The sequence below is a fragment of the Myotis yumanensis genome, unplaced genomic scaffold (assembly GCF_028538775.1).
Source record: "Myotis yumanensis isolate MYYU_CA2020_CCGP unplaced genomic scaffold, mMyoYum1.0.hap1 SCAF_2, whole genome shotgun sequence".
Lineage (NCBI taxonomy): Eukaryota > Metazoa > Chordata > Mammalia > Chiroptera > Vespertilionidae > Myotis > Myotis yumanensis.
This window is the reverse complement of record NW_027223753.1, coordinates 93,583,485-93,601,220: the sequence shown is the minus strand read 5'-3', so window position 1 is coordinate 93,601,220 and position 17,736 is coordinate 93,583,485. Positions and strand designations below refer to the sequence as shown.

Sequence of the window (17,736 nt, the reverse complement as noted above, 5' to 3'; positions counted from 1 at the left end):
AGTATGAGAGCGATTTTCCCAATAAAACTTACGTTGGGCTTTTTTTCTAAATGTGTTAGGAGATCTGGGTCTTCTTTAAGCTTTCAGTTATAGGTGGCTTTCTCTGGCATGGTGTTGTCTGTGGGATGGTTTTGCCACCTTGTTCGTACCAGGTTGAGGGGAGTCCAGATTCCCCACTTAGCCCTGCTGACATGTGAAGTAGAGGGAGCTCCTTGTTTACTGGTCAGGGGTGGAAGTTCCTGCAGCGTCCACATGGTCTCCATGGACACTGCATTGGAGGTGACAGTTCTAACTCCCCATTGTGCCTCCTATACTTCCCCATCGGGACAGAGAAAGGGCATTTTGTTACTTCAAGGTGAGGTTGCAAGTCCAGTCTGCCTTTCAGTCTCCTGACCCTACAGGGGTGGAGGGGCTCCTTACCATCCGGCAGGAAGGAAAGTCATGGCTTCCTACGTGGGCCTCTCCAACATCATCCTTGTTGGAGTGTTGGGCACCCTGTTACTGTCTCATGAGGTTGGATGTATCCATTCACACTCAGCCTTTGCTGGTAGGGATGGAGATGGAGCTACAGTTTTTCTGTGTAATTTGGTCCCAGTGTGGAAATTGACTGAAGGTTTTCTGTCCTGCTAGGTTGTCCCTTAGCAATTTTATGCAGATAACAACTTGGCATTCTAGACCATTCCTCCTTCAAGACTAATGAAATAAGAGAAACTATACACATGTAAGATAGTTTCATGTAATATGAAAACAGCAGCACAATTTCTCTGGAATAGAATAGGAAGTATTTTATTGGTTGGGGTTTGTTTGGGCTTTTGTTGTTGGGTTGCTAGCTTTTTCGGGTGCAAGTTTGGAATCTGTGAGGCAAAAGGAAAACCCAGTGAACTCATTGTCATGTCTTTTCTCAGATCCCAAAGTCCCTATCTGGTCTGCCTTTGTCTCTCCTCCACTCAGAGTCTTCTTATATTTGTTCTGTATATAATGCCTAGGGGTCCCCATTGTGCTTAGCAGGAGAAATAAGGAAAAGTACATCTACTGCCTCGTCCAGAGTGTGGCAGTTGCTTTTTTCTTTCAAGGCCAGCAGTTGTAACTCCTTATACCAAATCCTCATTCTGAGTACTGCATCCTATGTAAATCTGATGCCACAGGGGCAGAAACAGTGCACCCATCCTGGTTCATTTGGAGGTTAGCTCACAGTGGATAGGGCTCTGTGCCGTATAGCCAGAGAAACCACATGCTGTTAGGCAGGAGCTCTTGGTCTCCAGTGTTACACTGTCTCTTATTCTGTCTCCCTAGTTATTAATCTTGGTAGTCTTTTCCTCAAAATCAGTGACTTGGTATTTATATTTTTATTTTACTGTTTTCCCACAGATAAGGTTAGTAATTCAAAGATGATAGATTACTAACATTTCAATTTTATTTTACAAAATACTAAAGAAATTTAAAGTACTGTTTTCCTTATCTAGGCATTGAAGAACAATTTAGGCCTTTTTATTTACATAATTTAGAAGAAGATATAGAAGAGGACGTGCAGAGTTTAAAGGTAAGTAATAGAGCAGATGCTAAAAATGTTAATATATCAGAGCATATATATTTTTAGTCATGAAAACCAAAGCAATATAATGTGTTACTGAGATTGGAGGTAAGCTAGCTTGGTAGCCACATAAAAGAAAATTATCAATTTTATGACGATATCAACTTGGCATTCACATTCTGGACCCATTCCCTCTTCGAGACTAATGAAATGAGAGAAACTGTACACAGCAATGTGAAAACAGAAGCACAATTTCTCTTGAATAGAATAGGAATTTCCCTAGGTGCATCAGTCAATTGGAAGAGGTCTTGAAAAATAGAAAGCCAACAGAATTACATTTGCTGAAACATGTAACAGAAAAGGCAAAGCTAACCCAGAACACAATGCTGAAGAAGTACCAGAGGAACAAGTCTTGAGTCAATATAGAGAAGAAACAGCATGGCACCTAAGACATTGGCAAGGAAATTACTTGGGGTCCACAGTTGTATCAGTCATACAAGTTGGCTCCTCTCCCTAATTGCCTTGTGCTGAGCAACAAATGGAAGCAGCAGCTGCTTTGGGCTAAAGCAGTAAGTTTGAAGCCTGGAGTCAGAGAGGTGTGTCAAAGACAGTACCAACTAACCAACAAAGGGGAGCAGAGACCTGCCCTTCATACACACTCGGGAAAGGAGCTACTGTCATTAGTCTTCCAGCAATATACTGCTGGAATCATGAAAAGGAGACTACAGTGAATAAAACGGGCAGGCAAATAGCAATTTTAAAATACAAAAAAGGAAAAACATTTGGACAGTTAAGAATTGCCAGACTTTCACACTTTAAAAGAGAGACATCTACTGCAAGCCAAGAAAGCCATCAAAGGGGGATCATGAAAGATAGTCACTAAGGCAGAAAAGCATTAGCACAGTAATCAGTAATAGTTCATATGATAAAAGGTTCAATTCACGAGGTTGATAATAATAGCTTTAAATATGTACATGCTCATGAAAACATGGCCTCAAAGTATGGAAAGCAAAAATTGGCAGAACTCAAAGAAGAAATAGACAAATCCACAATCATAGTTGGAGATTTTAATACAAATTTCCTTCTAATTTGTAGAACAAACAAACAAAATTTGTCAGTAAGGATATAGAAACTTTGAAGAACATAATTAACACATTTGACCTAATGGAAATATCTAAAACAGTTTGTCTGATAACTGCAGAATACTTATCTTTAAAGGCTTTTCTGAACATACAGAACATTTTCACAAATTGACCTTGTACTGGAATATAAAACGAGTCTCAATCAGTTTGAAGAATTGTGATCACATAAAGAGTGATTGCATTCTCTGACTGCATTTCAGTTATGCTAGAAATTAATGAGAAGATAATTAGAAAATTCCATTGGTTAGAAGTTAACAAATATACTTTTAAATACTCTTTGGGTAAAAAAAAATAATAATAATGGAATTTAGAAAATATTTGGAGCTAACAAAATGCTACATATTAAAATGTACATAATTTGCAAAGGAGTACTTAATAGTAAAATATAGTCATTGATTTATATATATATATCAAAGTCTGAAAATGAATTAGCCAAACATTCATCTAGAGAAGATAGCAAAATAAATCTAGAGCAAATAGAAAGCAGGAAGAAGAGAAGAGCATAAATTAGTGACAAAAAAAAGCAGCTAATAGAGGATCAAAAAATTTAAACGTTGGTTCTTTGAAAAGGCTAATAAAATCAACTAGTTAAGACCAGGGAAAATAGAAGACTGAAATAATGAGTTAAAGTGGCATCACTATAGCTCCTGTAGACATCAATGTGGTACTAAGAGGATACTGTGAACAGCTGTTTGCTAATTAATTTTAGAACTTAGATAAAATGGGCAAATATCTAGAAATAAAGTATAACTTAGCAAAACTGACTCAAATAGAGTTAAAAACCTGCTATTCCTGTAACCACTAAAAAAGATAGAATCAGTGATGGAAAATTCTTCCCATTAAGAAAATTCCACAGCCAGGTAGCTTCATCAATGATTTCTACCAAATATTCAATGAATACATTATTTCAATCTTATAAATTTGTCCAGATAATAGAGCAGAGAACTCTCCCAGACTCATTTTATGAGGCTAGCATATCCTTTTTCCCCAGACTTGAAAAAGAAGATACAAGAAAGGAAAATTACAGGCCAATCACACTTAATATAGAAAGATGGTCCTGAATAAAATATGGCCAAATGAGTCCATCAATGGACAATAGAAAAGATATGTGGCCTCATTAATAGAGAAAAGCAGAATGAATTGATTATAATTTTTCATCACTAAGATCAACATTTTTATTTTTTATTTTTTTACAGAGAGGAAGGGAGAGGGATAGAGAGTTAGAAACATCGATGAGAGAGAAACATCGATCAGCTGCCTCCTGCACACTTCCTACTGGGGATGTGCCCGCAACCAAGGTACATGCCTTTGACCGGAATCGAACCTGGGACCCTTCAGTCAGCAGGCCAATGCTCTATCCACTGAGCCAAACTGACTAGGGCAAGATCAACATTTTTAAAAGATTGGTAATACCAACTGTTGGTGAAAATGCAGAGTAAGAAGCACTCCCCATGCACTATTTGTTAAGAGTGTGAATTGGTTGCCCTAGCCAGTTTGGCTCAGTGGTTGGAGTATTGGCCCATGGACTGAAGGGCCACAGGTTCGATTCCAGTCAAGGGCATGTACCATTGCAGGCTAAATCCCCAACTCCAGTTAGGGCATGTGCGACAGGCAACCAGTGAATGTGTCTCTCTCACGTCGATGTATTTCTTTCTCTCTCTCTCTCTCTCTCTCTCTCTCTCTCTCTCTCTCTTTCTCTCTCTGTCTCTCCCCATCCCTTCCACTTATTCTAAAAAAATCCATGGAAAAAATATCCTTGAGTAAGGATGAACAACAACAACAAATGGAGTGTGAATTTGTGAAGTTTATTGAAAATGAAGCATCTATGAAACTTTTAAAAGCATGTAATTGTTGTAGCAATTCTACTCTTAATAATCTACTCACATGTATGCTCAAAGATTTAGGTCTAGGAGTTCCTTGCACCTTAGTTTTTTAGAGTAAAAAATTGGAAACAACCCAAATAATTTATAAGTAAAAATATTAGATTATGATTCATTGAAACTACAGAATATATAGCCATTTAAAAGAGATAGAACTGACATATAATGATACAGAAAGATCTTGAAGACTTGTTGTTAGTATTGCAATTAGACAAGAAGAAGAAATAAAAGGCATCCAAATTGGAAAAGAGGAAGTAAAACTGTCCTTATTTGCAGATGACATGATATTATACATACAAAACCCTAGAGACTCCATCAAAAAACTACTAGACTTAATACATGAATTTGGCAATGTAGCAGGATACAAAATTAACCCCAAGAAATCCAAGGCATTTCTATACACCAATAGTGAACTTTCTCAGAAAGAGAGATTATAAAAACAATCCCATTTACCATCGCACCAAAAAAATTAAGATACCTAGGAATAAACTTAACTAAAGAGGTTAAAGACCTCTACTCAGAAAACTACAGGACGTTGAAAAAAGAGATAGAGGAAGACATAAACAGATGGTAGAATCAACATCATTAAAATGTCCATACTACCCAAAGCAATCTATAAATTCAATGCACTTCCCATTAAAATACCAATGGCCTTCTTCAAAGATCTAGAACGAACTCTCCAAAAATTCATCTGGAATAAAAAAAGACCCCGAATAGCTGCAGCGATCCTGAGAAAGAACAAAGTAGGTGGGATCTCAATGCCAGATATCAAGCTGTATTACAAAGCCACTGTTCTCAAAACTGCCTGGTACTGGCACAAGAACAGACATATAGATCAGTGGAATAGAATAGAGAGTCCAGAAATTAGCCCGAACCAATATGCTCAATTAATTTTTGACAAAGGAGGCATGAACATACAATGGAGTCAAGATAGTCTCTTCAATAAATGGTGTTGGGAAAATTGGACAGATACATGCAAGAAAATGAAACTAGACCACCAACTTACACCATACACAAGAATAAACTCAAAATGGATAAAGGACTTAAATATACGACAGGAAACCGTAAAAATTCTAGAAGAATACAAAGGCAACAAAATCTCAGACATATGCCAAAGCAATTTCTTCACTGATACAGCTCCTAGGGCAGTTGAAACTAAAGAGAAAATGAACAAATGGGACTACATCAAAATAAAAAGCTTCTGCACAGCAAAAGAAACCATCAACAAAACAACAAGAAAACCCACTTTGTGGGAAAACATATTTGCCAACGTCATATCTGATAAGGGCTTAATCTCCAAAATTTATAGGGAACTCATACAACTTAACAAAAAAGAAGATAAACAATCCAATCAAAAAATGGGCAAAGGAGCTAAATAGACATCTTTCAAAAGAGGACATTCAGAAAGCCAAGAGACATATGAAAACATGCTCAAAGTCACTAATCATCCGAGAGATGCAAATCAAAACAACAATGAGGTACCATCTCACACCTGTCAGAATGGCCATCATCAACAAATCAACAAATGACAAGTGCTGGAGAGGATGTGGAGAAAAAGGAACACTTGTGCACTGCTGGTGGGAATGCAGACTGGTGCAGCCACTATGGAAGACAGTATGGAGTTTCCTCAAAAAATTGGAAATGGAACTCCCATTTGACCTTGTGATCCCACTTCTAGGAATATATCCCAAGAAACCAGAAACACTAATCAGAAAGGATATATGCACCCCTATGTTCATAGCAGCACAATTCACCATAGCTAAGATCTGGAAACAGCCTAAGTGCCCATCAGTAGATGAATGGATTAGAAAACCGTGGTACATCTACACGATGGAATACTATGCTGCTGTAAAAAAGAAGGAACTCTTACCATTTGCAACAGCATGGATGGAACTGGAGAGCATTATGCTAAGTGAAACAAGCCAGTCAATGAAGGAAAAATACCACATGATCTCACTCATTCATGGATAATAAAGACCATTACAAACTTTTGAACAATAATAGATACAGAGGCAGAGCTGCCTCAAACTGATTGTCAAACTGCAGTGGGAAGGCCAGGGAGGGTTGGGGGACAATAGGGAGGGGAGTAAGAGATCAACCGAAGGACTTGTATGCATCCATATAAGCATAACTAATGGACATAAGACACTGGGGGGTAAGGGAGGGCAGGGGTTTGTCAAGGGTGGAGGGGGAAAAAGGCCACTTATGTAATACCCTTTGTAATACTTTTAGCAAAAAAAAAAAAAAAAAAAAGACTTGTTGTTAGTGAAAAAATGTCAAAATATACTTAAAGTATGATCTCTTTGAATATATGTGTGTGTATATGTACATATGTACATATTTCAAAATACATATGCAAATACCTAGAGAGATTAAAAGGATGAACAACCTACTCTGAGTAAGAATTACCTCTAGGGACTGGAAAAGAGTGTGGGTTGGAAGAAACAACATTCAGGTGTTGCTCTGTGTGACTGTGCACAATTTGAGTCTTTTAAAAGGAATTTGTACTTATATCTTTTGTGTAATAAAACATAAGTATCAAGACAAAACAATCCTATATAATAAAACCCTAATATGCAAATTGACCGAACGGTGGAATGACCAGAAAGACTGATCACTATGACGTGCACTGACCACCAGGGGGCAGATGCTCAATGCAGGAGCTGCCCCCTGGTGGTTAGTATGCTCCCACAGGGGGAGTGCTGCTCAGCCAGAAGCTGGGCTTATGGCTGGCGAGTGCAGTGGCGGTGGCGGGAGCCACTCCTGCATCCACTGCAGGAGGGCGGTAAGGAGCGAGGGGTTCCAGACTGCAAGAGCCCCGGACTGTGAGAGGGATGTCTGCCTGCAGGCTTAGGCCTGATCCCCCTGGGTATCGGGCCTAAGCCTGCAGGCAGACATCCCTCTAGGGGTCCTGGATTGCAAGAGGGCACAGGCCAGGCTGAGGAGGTCCCACACCCCCAGTGCACGAATTTCATGCACCGGGCCTCTAGTTACTTTAATACATTAAAGTAACATAAAAATGCTTATCAGGTTAAATAAAAAGCAATTTATAAAGTGCTACAAACTTTGCACATAATTAATATCCTCTAACAGTCTCCCCCAAATCACTCATGGTTTGTTCAGTGAATATTTTTAACCACCTACCTATGTAGCTTGCAGTCTATTAGGAGCAAAATTCAAATATGACTAAAAAAAAAGACTTGAAGAAATGCCATAATGTTAATTTTTTTCTTTGAGTGAAGGCACATGTGTGACTTTCTTTTTAAATATAAATCCCTACATTTTCTATAATGAGTATTATTATTTTGTAGAAAAAATTTTTACTATGGTAAGATATATAAAATTTGCCATCGTAATAACCATTTTTAAGTGTACAGTTCAGTGGCATAAGTACATTCACAATGTTGTGCAACCATCAGCAGTTTCCATTTCCACATTTTAAAATCCCAAACAGAAACTTTGTACCCATTAAACTCCACATTTTTTTCTCTTCCCAGCCCCTGGTAACCTCTATTTTACTTTCTGTCTCTATGAATTGGCCTATTTTAGGTACCTCACTGATGTGTGATCACACAATATTCATGTTTTTGTGTCTAGCATATTCACTTAGCACAGCGATTTTCAACCTGTGTGCTGCAAGAATTTTTAAAACATGCAATACCTGACTGTTTAGTCAGGGACACTGACCTCTTTTTCCTTATATTGTGAAATAAAAAAATGACAACAGCCAGTACAACAGTAGTTGTCTGGCATGAATGAATCAAAATACCTTTTTTAAAAATCAGATCAGCAAAAAATGTAATATATTTTTGGGTGTGCCACAGAACTTAGTACTTATTTCATGTGTGCCATGAGATGAAAAAGGTTGAAAACCGCTGGTCTATATGTCCTTAGGCTATACCACATTGTTTTAATTACTCTAGCTTTGTAGAGATTTTTGAAATCACAAAGTGTGAACCCTCCAGCTTTGTTCTCTTTTTTAAAAATTGTTTTTACTATTTGGGAGAAACATTTATTCTTTTAAATGTTTACTGCTTATAAGAGCTATGTAAAATTTCTACCTTCTGAAAAGATTCATTCTTCTTAAAATAATTTTCTAGAACAATTTTTGCTGTTTACTAAAATATGTATTTTGCTCTGTATTATAGAAAGAGTATCCTAGCCCAAATGAAGTTGTGAAGAGAATGCAGTCTCTCCAAATAGACTGTGTAGCAATACCTCCAAGCAGGTCAAATTCAGGTAACTTAGACTATGGTTGAAAATCTGTTTATCCACTTATTTTTTTGCTCATACATGCACTCTACTCTCTAAAATATTATTCACAACCGCATGAAAAACAGAAGAAGCTATACAATTTACCACCTGTCATAAAGGAATTCATAATGTATTCGGAGCCAAGATACATATATTTGAAATGTTAAGTAACATTGAGTTCACCAAAATCATAAACTCTCCTGAACATGAATCCTAAAATATCTGATAGGGAGAAAATGATGGCTCAGGAAAAAGACATTTCCCAAGTCCTTGAGAAAGCCAGAGATGACTGGACCCGGAATACAAGCAGAGAGGTTGGTCTCAGAGTCAAGCAGGAATACTTTTTCCTTACAATAAAAGGGAAGGCAGACTACAGGAGTTTGAAGCCATTTATTAGCTATCTGTTCTGGGGCAAATCATTTAACCTCTTAAACCTCATCCATCAAGTCATGATAATTACTCCTACTCTTATAGGGCTTTTAAAGGATGAAAGAATCCATGGAAAGTGGTTAGCACAGAGCTGCTGCTCTTTTTTGTTATTGTTAATCCTCACCCAAAGATATTTTTTCCATTGATTTTTAACCAGTTAACTGCCATGTGTCCAAAACAATTCCCACACACCACAATGTTTTAAATTTAATTTAAAAAACCAATTTACAATGAATATTATAAATATATTACGCACAATTCGGATGTTCTTGAATATTTTCAGCTGAAAATTCTCACAAAAAATGATTTTAAAGTTGGTCAGGGCTGCCACTTAGGGAAAACTTTTTTTTTATAGATGCATGTGGCATGTGGGGAAGGTCCACTGCTTGTGTCTACAGACGTGTATGGCATACAATGGGTTAAAGAGAGTAGAAGGGAGGGGAGGAGGGGGATAGAGAGAGAGGGAACATGGATGTGAGAGAGACATTGATTAGTTGTCTCCCGTATGTGCCCCAACCGGGGCTTTGGATCAAACCTGCAACCAGGTATGTGCTCTTGACCAGGACTAGAACCCACGACCCTTAGGTGCATGGGCCAATACTCTAACCTCTTAGCAAAGCCGGCCAGAGCCAGAGCTGTTGCTCTTATTTTCCAACCCTGGATCACACCAAGGAGACAGCCACCTCACTGCGGCAACACAAGTCCCTTTCTTCCTTGGTCATTCCTGTGATACCCACCTAATTGCTTGTTATAAATTCCCTAGTGCTCTCTCACTATCGGGCAGGGGCTCCTACTCATCCTATCTAATAAAGAGGTAATATGCAAATTGACCATCACTCCAACACACAACATGGCTGCCCCCATGTGGTCAAAGATGGCCACCACAAGATGGCCGGCAGGGGAGCAGTTAGGCATCAGTCAGGCTGGCAGGGGAGTGGTTAGGGTGTGATCAGGCAGGCAGGCAGGTGAGCAGTTGGGAGCCAGCAGTCCTGGATTGTGAGAGGGGTGTCCCAGATTGGAGGGGGTGCAGGCTGGGCTGAGGGACACCCCCCCATGCATGAATTTCGTGCACCGGGCCTCTAGTTCCATATAAAAGAAGAGGGCCAGCCATAGCTGGTTTAGTCAGTGGATAGAGCATCGACCTGTGGACTGAAGGGTCCAGGGTTCGATTCCAATAAGGGCATGTACCTCGGTTGCAGGCTTGATCCCTGGCCCCGGTTGGGGTGCATGCAGGAGGCAACCAATTGATAGATCTCTCTCTCTGTCTCTCCTCCCTTCCACTCTCTCTATAGAAAAATAGCCTTTGGTGAGGATTAACAAAAAAAAAAACAAATAAAAGAAGAGGGCCACCTAGTATATGCTTTTTACTTATTCTCAGTGTTTTCATAATGAATCTCAGGACAGATTCATTATGGGGCTCAGGTTTCATTTTACTGTTTAATGTTTCATGAAACTCCAATGTTGAACATTTCTTCTAATCCACAGAACAGCCCCATTCACTGCACAGTTCACAAAGTCTCAGGATTGGTCCTGTGGAGGAGTCCTGGTTTGCTCCCTCCCCAGACTACCAGCAGGAGGAGGATGAGCGCAGCCTGCAGAATAAACTCCAGGAGGAAGCCAACTACCATCTTTATGGCAGCCGCATGGACAAGCAAACAAAACAGCAACCCAGACAGGGTGTGGCTTACAACAGAGAGGAGGAAAGGAGACGAAGGGTCTCCCATGACCCTTTTGCACAGCCAAGACCTTATGAGACTGTTCAAAACCCAGGGATGAAAGGCCTTGCTTCTTCTAACACAGCCAGTCCTGGGAATGCAGTACACCAACCAGCTGGACTGACCTGCCAATCCCAAGGACTCCACTGGACTCCATATAATCCGTATGATTTTAGAGCAAGACCATTGGGTGCAGGAACAATAGATTCCAGATTTTGGTCTGGGCCAAATGCAAGCCAGATACCAGGCCTGCATAAAACTCCAGTACCTGAGACCAACCTGCTGGGAAACACTCCCACCATTCCATTCATCTCCCTGACATCAAGAGGTAAACAGGCCTTTCAGTCCAATCTTGTCTTTTTTTTTTTTCTGAAAAATAAAATAGCTGTTAACTCTGTTGTAGACTATAAAGTAACAAAGGGGCAAATTGTTCAGTCTTCAGCTGCCAGATGCAGCTTACACCATGAAAGTCTCCATCCAACCACGTGGCCTGGGTAGTTCAGTTTGGGTAGGATTCAGTGCAGCTGCCTACACGTGTTGGTTTATAGGTTTTGTAACTGGTAGACATCTTCCACTCTAACCTGAATCACATGGTCCCATTATACCCAGTCTCTGGTGCAAGCGAAGGTATCTGCTTATATTCTTTTACTTGCTTGCTGTTTTCTGAAGATAAGAAATAGGTCTTGGATATTTTTATTTCTAATCTCATATAGGCCAAAGGCTACCATTTGTGATGAAAACCACATTGTCACCATCATCCATTTCCAGAACTCTTTTCATCTTCCTGAAATGAGACTCTACTCATCACACAACAAATCCCCATTCTCCTTTCTCCTCCCAGCCCCTGGCAACCAGCCTTCTACTTTCTATGTCTATGAATTTAATTACTATAGGTACCTCACATAACTGGAATCAATCATACAGTATTTATCCTTACTTCAGTTAGTATAATGTTCTAAAGGTTCATTCATGTTGTAATGTGTGTCAGAATTTCCTTCCTTTTTAAGGCCAAATAATATCCCATTGTATGTATATACCACATTTTGTGTATCCATTCATCTACTAGTATTGATGGACACTTGAGTGGCTTTCACTTTTTGGCTATTGCGAATGCTGCTGCATAGGGATGTAAATACCTGTTTGAGACCCTGCTTTCAATTCTCTCGAGTATATACTCAGAAAAGGAATTGTTGGAACATAGGGTAATTCTATTTTTAATTTTTGGAAGAACTGCCATACTGTTACCACAGCGGCTGTACCATTTTGTATTCCCACCATTAGCACGCAAGAGTTCCAATTTCTCTACATCCTTGTCAACACTTGTTATTTTCTGTTTTTGATAGTAGTCATCCTAATGGATGTGGTTCAGCCACATTTTAAGAAGGAAAACTTTACAAGGTGGCATAGAATAAAGAGTTTAACTTAAACATTTGGAGTGAAGCCTTGCCCTTTACAGTGTTGCATTTTTCATCTTACTTTCAATTTAGGTGTGCTTATCTGTGTGCTTCTCTCTATTCAGATGAGACTGCAAAATATGCCATATACAACAGTGCTGGAGTTCAGATTGGAGACAATAATCATATGGAGGTTGGAGTGAGCTTGCCATTACTGGACAGCACATACGTGAACTGGAACGAGCCAGCTTCTAAGTACCAAGATACCTTTGGTAAGATGCCCTTTAAGGGCCCATTGTCTAGAAACCTTGTACTTTCTTCCTTGTTAAGAGGGATGTAGTGGAATCCTGAAGCGTATCTGATTATTCTCCCTGAAAGTTGTTCCCTGTTTCCTCTGTAAAATATCTGTGTAATTTCCATATAATGTCTTTGTCACTTATTTATGTTTAGTATGGGAAAGCTAATTCATGGATTGCTGTGAAAATTAAATGAGTGAAGATGTATAAAGACTTAGAACACTGCCTGGCACATAGTATGATCTACAAAAGAATTAGATCATCATCATCATCATCAACACCATTATCCAGACCTAGGACAGAGCACCTTCAGGTCCTCATCAGAAGGAATTGTGTAAACGATAAGAGACTGTGCCCTTAACAGCACCTCTGTAATGAAAATGAGGACTTTCTCTTATAGGGTCTCACTATGCAGGCTTATAACATTAGTCCCAAAACACAACCTGGAGAAAGCAGTCATCAGGCCAAAACAATGTGATTTAAGAACCTAGCTTTCTGATTAACCCTAGGGTTGGCAAATTTTTTTTTTTATTAAGGTTTAGATAGTAAATGTTTCAGGCTTCACTGGCCTTGAAGTCTCTCTTGCAACTACTTCCACGGGAGTGCAGGAGCAGCCACAGACAGTGTGTGTGTGGATGGCTGGGTTCCAGTAAAACAGTGTTTACAGAAGTAGGCCACAGGCCAGCGTTGGGCCACAGACCTGGTCTAGCCCACTTGAAGGATAGTTTTTAAAATACCTAGAGCAGAGGTTCCTAAATTTGGGAGAGACAAGGGCATCTTTAAGAATCTGGTGAAACCTAGGGTTCCCTCTTGCAGAGAGGTAGTGACGAAATTTGTCAAATATCTCGGGAGGTTTGGGGATTGCTGACGTCCAGTGGTGATGGTAACAGCTGCATTACGGGGAGCTGAGGAAAGAGTGGGAGTTAAGGGGCAAAACTGAGATGTCTTTTTCCTTATACTCAGCTTTCTGAGGTAGAATGAGGATCGAGGAGTATGGTTTGTTTGTGGTGATTATTTTCTATTTCTGTTTCTTTTTGCCATTTTTGTGAAGGCCTAAAGGCAGGAACCAGTAGAAAGAGGGAGGTTATGACTATTGGAGAAGAGAGGACAACAGTTGGGGCAGGGAGGGATGGGTCCAGAAATAGACCTTGAAGAGTATACGTGCCTCATCCCTTAAAAGACAGGGGAGGCATTGTCATTGAGTAGGTAGTTTTGCACTTGATGGTCTCCGTTTCCTTGATTAATGGGAAAGAGAACTGTTGGGGGAAGGGGCTCAAGAGTTGAGTGACCTTAACTCTGGCTATATGTAAGTGAAAAATGCCCAAAAGGAAAGAAATGGTGTTTCCCCTTTACAGCAGGAAGATCTAGTATAAACAGGACCGCTGGCTAAGGTTGTCTAAAACAGCCTAACAGTCAGGCAAGGGTTTTAATCCAAGCCATCAGCTGCAGCTCAGAGATGCATTTGCTAGGAGGAAGAGGTTCCTTATTTTAATTCACAAAAATTCCCCTAATGTAAAGTACCACCCAATGAATCAATAGCCTTATAATGAAGAAATTATCTTTTCCACTGGACTCCAGGTGCTCTTCACTTTATACAGGTTTTTGAAGCTAGAATGTTCAAATGGGTTTCAGCTTGACGTCTTCTCCTTTCTTTTTGGCAGATAATACCACTAGTCTGACTGATAAACACCTGGACCCAGTCAGGGAAAATCTGGGAAGGACCTGGAAAAATTGTGCCCGTAAACTGGGCTTCACCGAATCTCAGATTGATGAAATTGACCATGACTATGAGAGAGATGGATTAAAAGAGAAGGTTTACCAGATGCTCCAGAAGTGGCTGATGAGGGAAGGCAGTAAGGGGGCCACTGTGGGAAAGCTGGCTCGGGCGCTCTACCAGTGCTCACGCATAGACCTTCTGAACTCTTTGGTGTTTATCAGCACGAACTAACTAGAAGCAGCTTCGGCAGCATGAAGTCATCTCCTCACTTAGTGGGTGTGCCACTGAGAGTGGGCTGCCTCACTGACCTGGGTCCCTGTCTACACAAAAATCATTTCCTGCATTTCATAACTGGAAATGGGAAAGAAACCTACAGCAAACAACCCGCTAAACTGAATGCCTGAGGCTCGATGAAAAAAGAGCCTTGCCCTAGCTGGTTTGGCTCAGTGGATAGAGCCTCGGCCTGCAGACTGAAGGGTCCCAGTTTGATTCCAGTCAAGGGGCACATACCTCGGTTGCAGGATCCTCCCCAGCATGGGCCCTGGTAAGGGCGTGTGCAGGAGGCAACCATTTGTTGATTTAAGAAAGCTAGGTTCTTAAATCACATTGTTTTGGCCTAATGACTGCTTTCTCCATTTGTTTCTCTCACATCGATATTTCTCTCGGTCTTTCCTTCTCTCTTCCACTCTTAAAAAAATCAATGGAAAAATATCTTCAGATGAAGATTTTAAAAAAAGAAAAGAAAAAAGAAGCCCGATGAGCTTTGAAAGGGAAAGCAGAAATATTTGAGGGAGATCATTTTCTTTTACTTTATCCCATAACCTCCAATTATGCTAAAAAGTTCGGAGAATGTAAACTAAACCAACTTTCTTATTTTGTGCTCTTTTCTCCACATAGGCTCCTATTATAAACAAAGTATAGAAAAAACCTAAGTTTTCTTTTTTTAAAAAATATATTTTTATTGATTTTTTAGAGAGGAAGGGAGAGGGATAGAGAGTTAGAAACATCGATGAGAGAGAAACACTGATCAGCTGCCTCCTGCACACTCCCCGCTGGGGATGCGCTCGCAACCAAGGTACATGCCCTTGACCGGAATCGAACCTGGGACCCTTCATTCTGCAGGTGGACGCTCTATCCACTGAGCCAACCCGGCTAGGGCTAAGTTTTCTTCAAATAGATTTTTTGGTATCACTACCACAGTTCATTCCAGTTACAGGGTCTGTTAACATTAGTATGAAATGCTGTATCAGTCACTACAAGCTTCAAGAATTGCATGCCATATCCACACCACAAGTTAACTGAAGGGATTTTAAGGTGTACTAAGAAGGGGGAAAATATATAACAAAAACATCACAGTTTCCCAGGCAGTTGTTGCAAGAAATTGCTACTAATTATGACAACTACAAAAATTCTTGATTAACTTTTTAAGTTCTTTTTTTTTTAACATCCTGGCACTTTAGGCACTTTCCCAACCTGTATGCCCCGAGGAGTCAGCAGGCTATGACCAGAGCCTCAGGGCTGATCACTGTTGAATAGCTCCCCAGTTTACCACCACCATACCACCCACCCACCCCCCACCCCCCCCGCAGTGTGGTCAGTCTGGCTGTCGGACAGATTCTAGTGTTTGGTGAGGGCTGATAACTGTATTGTTGGTTCTGATTCTAAATCTCCCCCAGCAGTTACACACACACACACACACACACACACACACACACACACACACAAAAGAAATGGGACTGTAAAGCAGAATTTCTCCATCCCAGCACCACTGGCATCTTGGGCCGGATCGCTCTTTGCTGTAGGGCACTGTCCTGTGCATTGTATGATGTTTAGGAACAACCTTGGCCTCCACCCACTAGATGCCAATAGGCCTGTTCTCCCCCTCCACCCCTCCTCAGTTGTGACACAGATGTCTCTAGTCTAGACAGTGCCAGATGTTCCCTGGAAGGGCAAAATCACTCCCGTTGAGAAGAGCCTGTGATAAAGTGGTGAACCTCAGTTTTCTCGCCGCACATTTGCAGGCTCACTACTTAGTTGCCACACAGCATTGATCACAAAGACCAAAAGGAACATGAGGGGAATGGGTCCCAGGCTTTGCTAGTGGGGGCTGGGTGAGTTCTTTTCTAAATGTATCCCTGTACCTCTGTCTTAACAGTGTTGTAAAATCTTTAGCTTCCAAGGTGATTGAATGACTATTGATAAGAGGCAAAAGTGGCAAGTGTTTTCATTGACTTTTTAAAAATAAAATTTTGTACATTAAATGTAAGCCATTGAAATGATGTGTGTTTGTATAAATGATACAGTTTAGGCTTCTCCACTGGGACTTTACCACTTAGGTTGGCTGTTCCTATACAAAATCCTCTTTTCACTACCTGCTATTGGCAGCAGAGAGAAAGCTGATGGTAAAAAGAGCATTTTGTCTCAGGATGAAAGCTAGCACTGCCATCCCTCAGACACGGCTCAGAGGCTGTTTCTTCCGCCGCCACTCTCTCAAACCTGGGCTGAAAAGCGTCATTTAATTGGTTTCGGAGGAGTTTTAGTACAAGGCACAAGCACCACAAAAACACTGGTCTTTGGCAGAAACCAAGTGAGATGACAGACCACAAAATGAGAAAGAAGAGTATCCGTGATTGGTTCCAAAAAGATATTTAGACCCTAAGGACCGATGGCAAATAAGACCCACTTCCAGCTCAGTCTTGCTTAGCAGATTGCCCACTTGTTGCTATGGTCATAATCTTTGCTTTGAGTCCAGAATATGAAGTTAGGTCTTCAAAAATAAGAAAAGTTCTTTCTTACAAAATGTTTTAAATAGTATTTTGCTGAATATTTTAATGTGTGTTATTTATAGAGAACAGTTTTTCTAATTATACTAATATAAATAAAAATAGGTGCTTAGTCCTGGCTGGTAAGTGGTTAGAGCATCAGCCTGTGGACTGAAGGGTTGTGGGTTCAATTCCCAGTCATGGGCACATACCTGGGTTGCTGGTTTGATCCCCAGCCCCAGTAGGGCGCATGTGGGAGGCAACCAATTGATGTGTCTCTCTCATGTCAATGTTTCTCTCTCTGTCTCCCCCTCTTCCTTCCCATCCACTCTCTCTAGAAATCATTGGAAAAAATATCCTTGGGTAAGGATTTACAAAATAAAAAGGTGTTTATAGGATGATTGCAGAGCCTTCTGATCACAAAACTGATCAGAATGGTGATGCTACTGCAGTGAATTCTATAATATGCAATAATTCACAGGCAGGATTCTAAAACTGAGCAGACAAATCCCGCTCTGCCACTGTTTAGTTAAATATCTGGGGCCTGCTTCCTAACTCTCTTAGCCTCAGTTTCCTCATCTATAAATAGAGAGGGCAACGTGTATAAGATTGGTGT

The 17,736-nt window shown here is 40.4% G+C and overlaps 1 protein-coding gene across 2 annotated transcripts in view; it reads left to right on the top strand.

Annotated features, from left to right (window-relative positions):
* RIPK1 (receptor interacting serine/threonine kinase 1) overlaps nucleotides 1-16,066 on the top strand; it is a 47,305-nt gene extending 31,239 nt beyond the window's left edge. For both annotated transcript variants that reach the window (XM_070405811.1, XM_070405812.1), the window contains exons 7-11: nucleotides 1,464-1,540; nucleotides 8,702-8,792; nucleotides 10,722-11,279; nucleotides 12,471-12,617; nucleotides 14,303-16,066. In XM_070405811.1, the coding sequence (XP_070261912.1) occupies nucleotides 1,464-1,540; nucleotides 8,702-8,792; nucleotides 10,722-11,279; nucleotides 12,471-12,617; nucleotides 14,303-14,589 (1,160 nt within the window). In that variant the 3' untranslated portion in view covers nucleotides 14,590-16,066. The remainder of the gene's footprint in view (nucleotides 1-1,463; nucleotides 1,541-8,701; nucleotides 8,793-10,721; nucleotides 11,280-12,470; nucleotides 12,618-14,302) is intronic.
* Nucleotides 16,067-17,736: the final 1,670 nt, after the last annotated feature.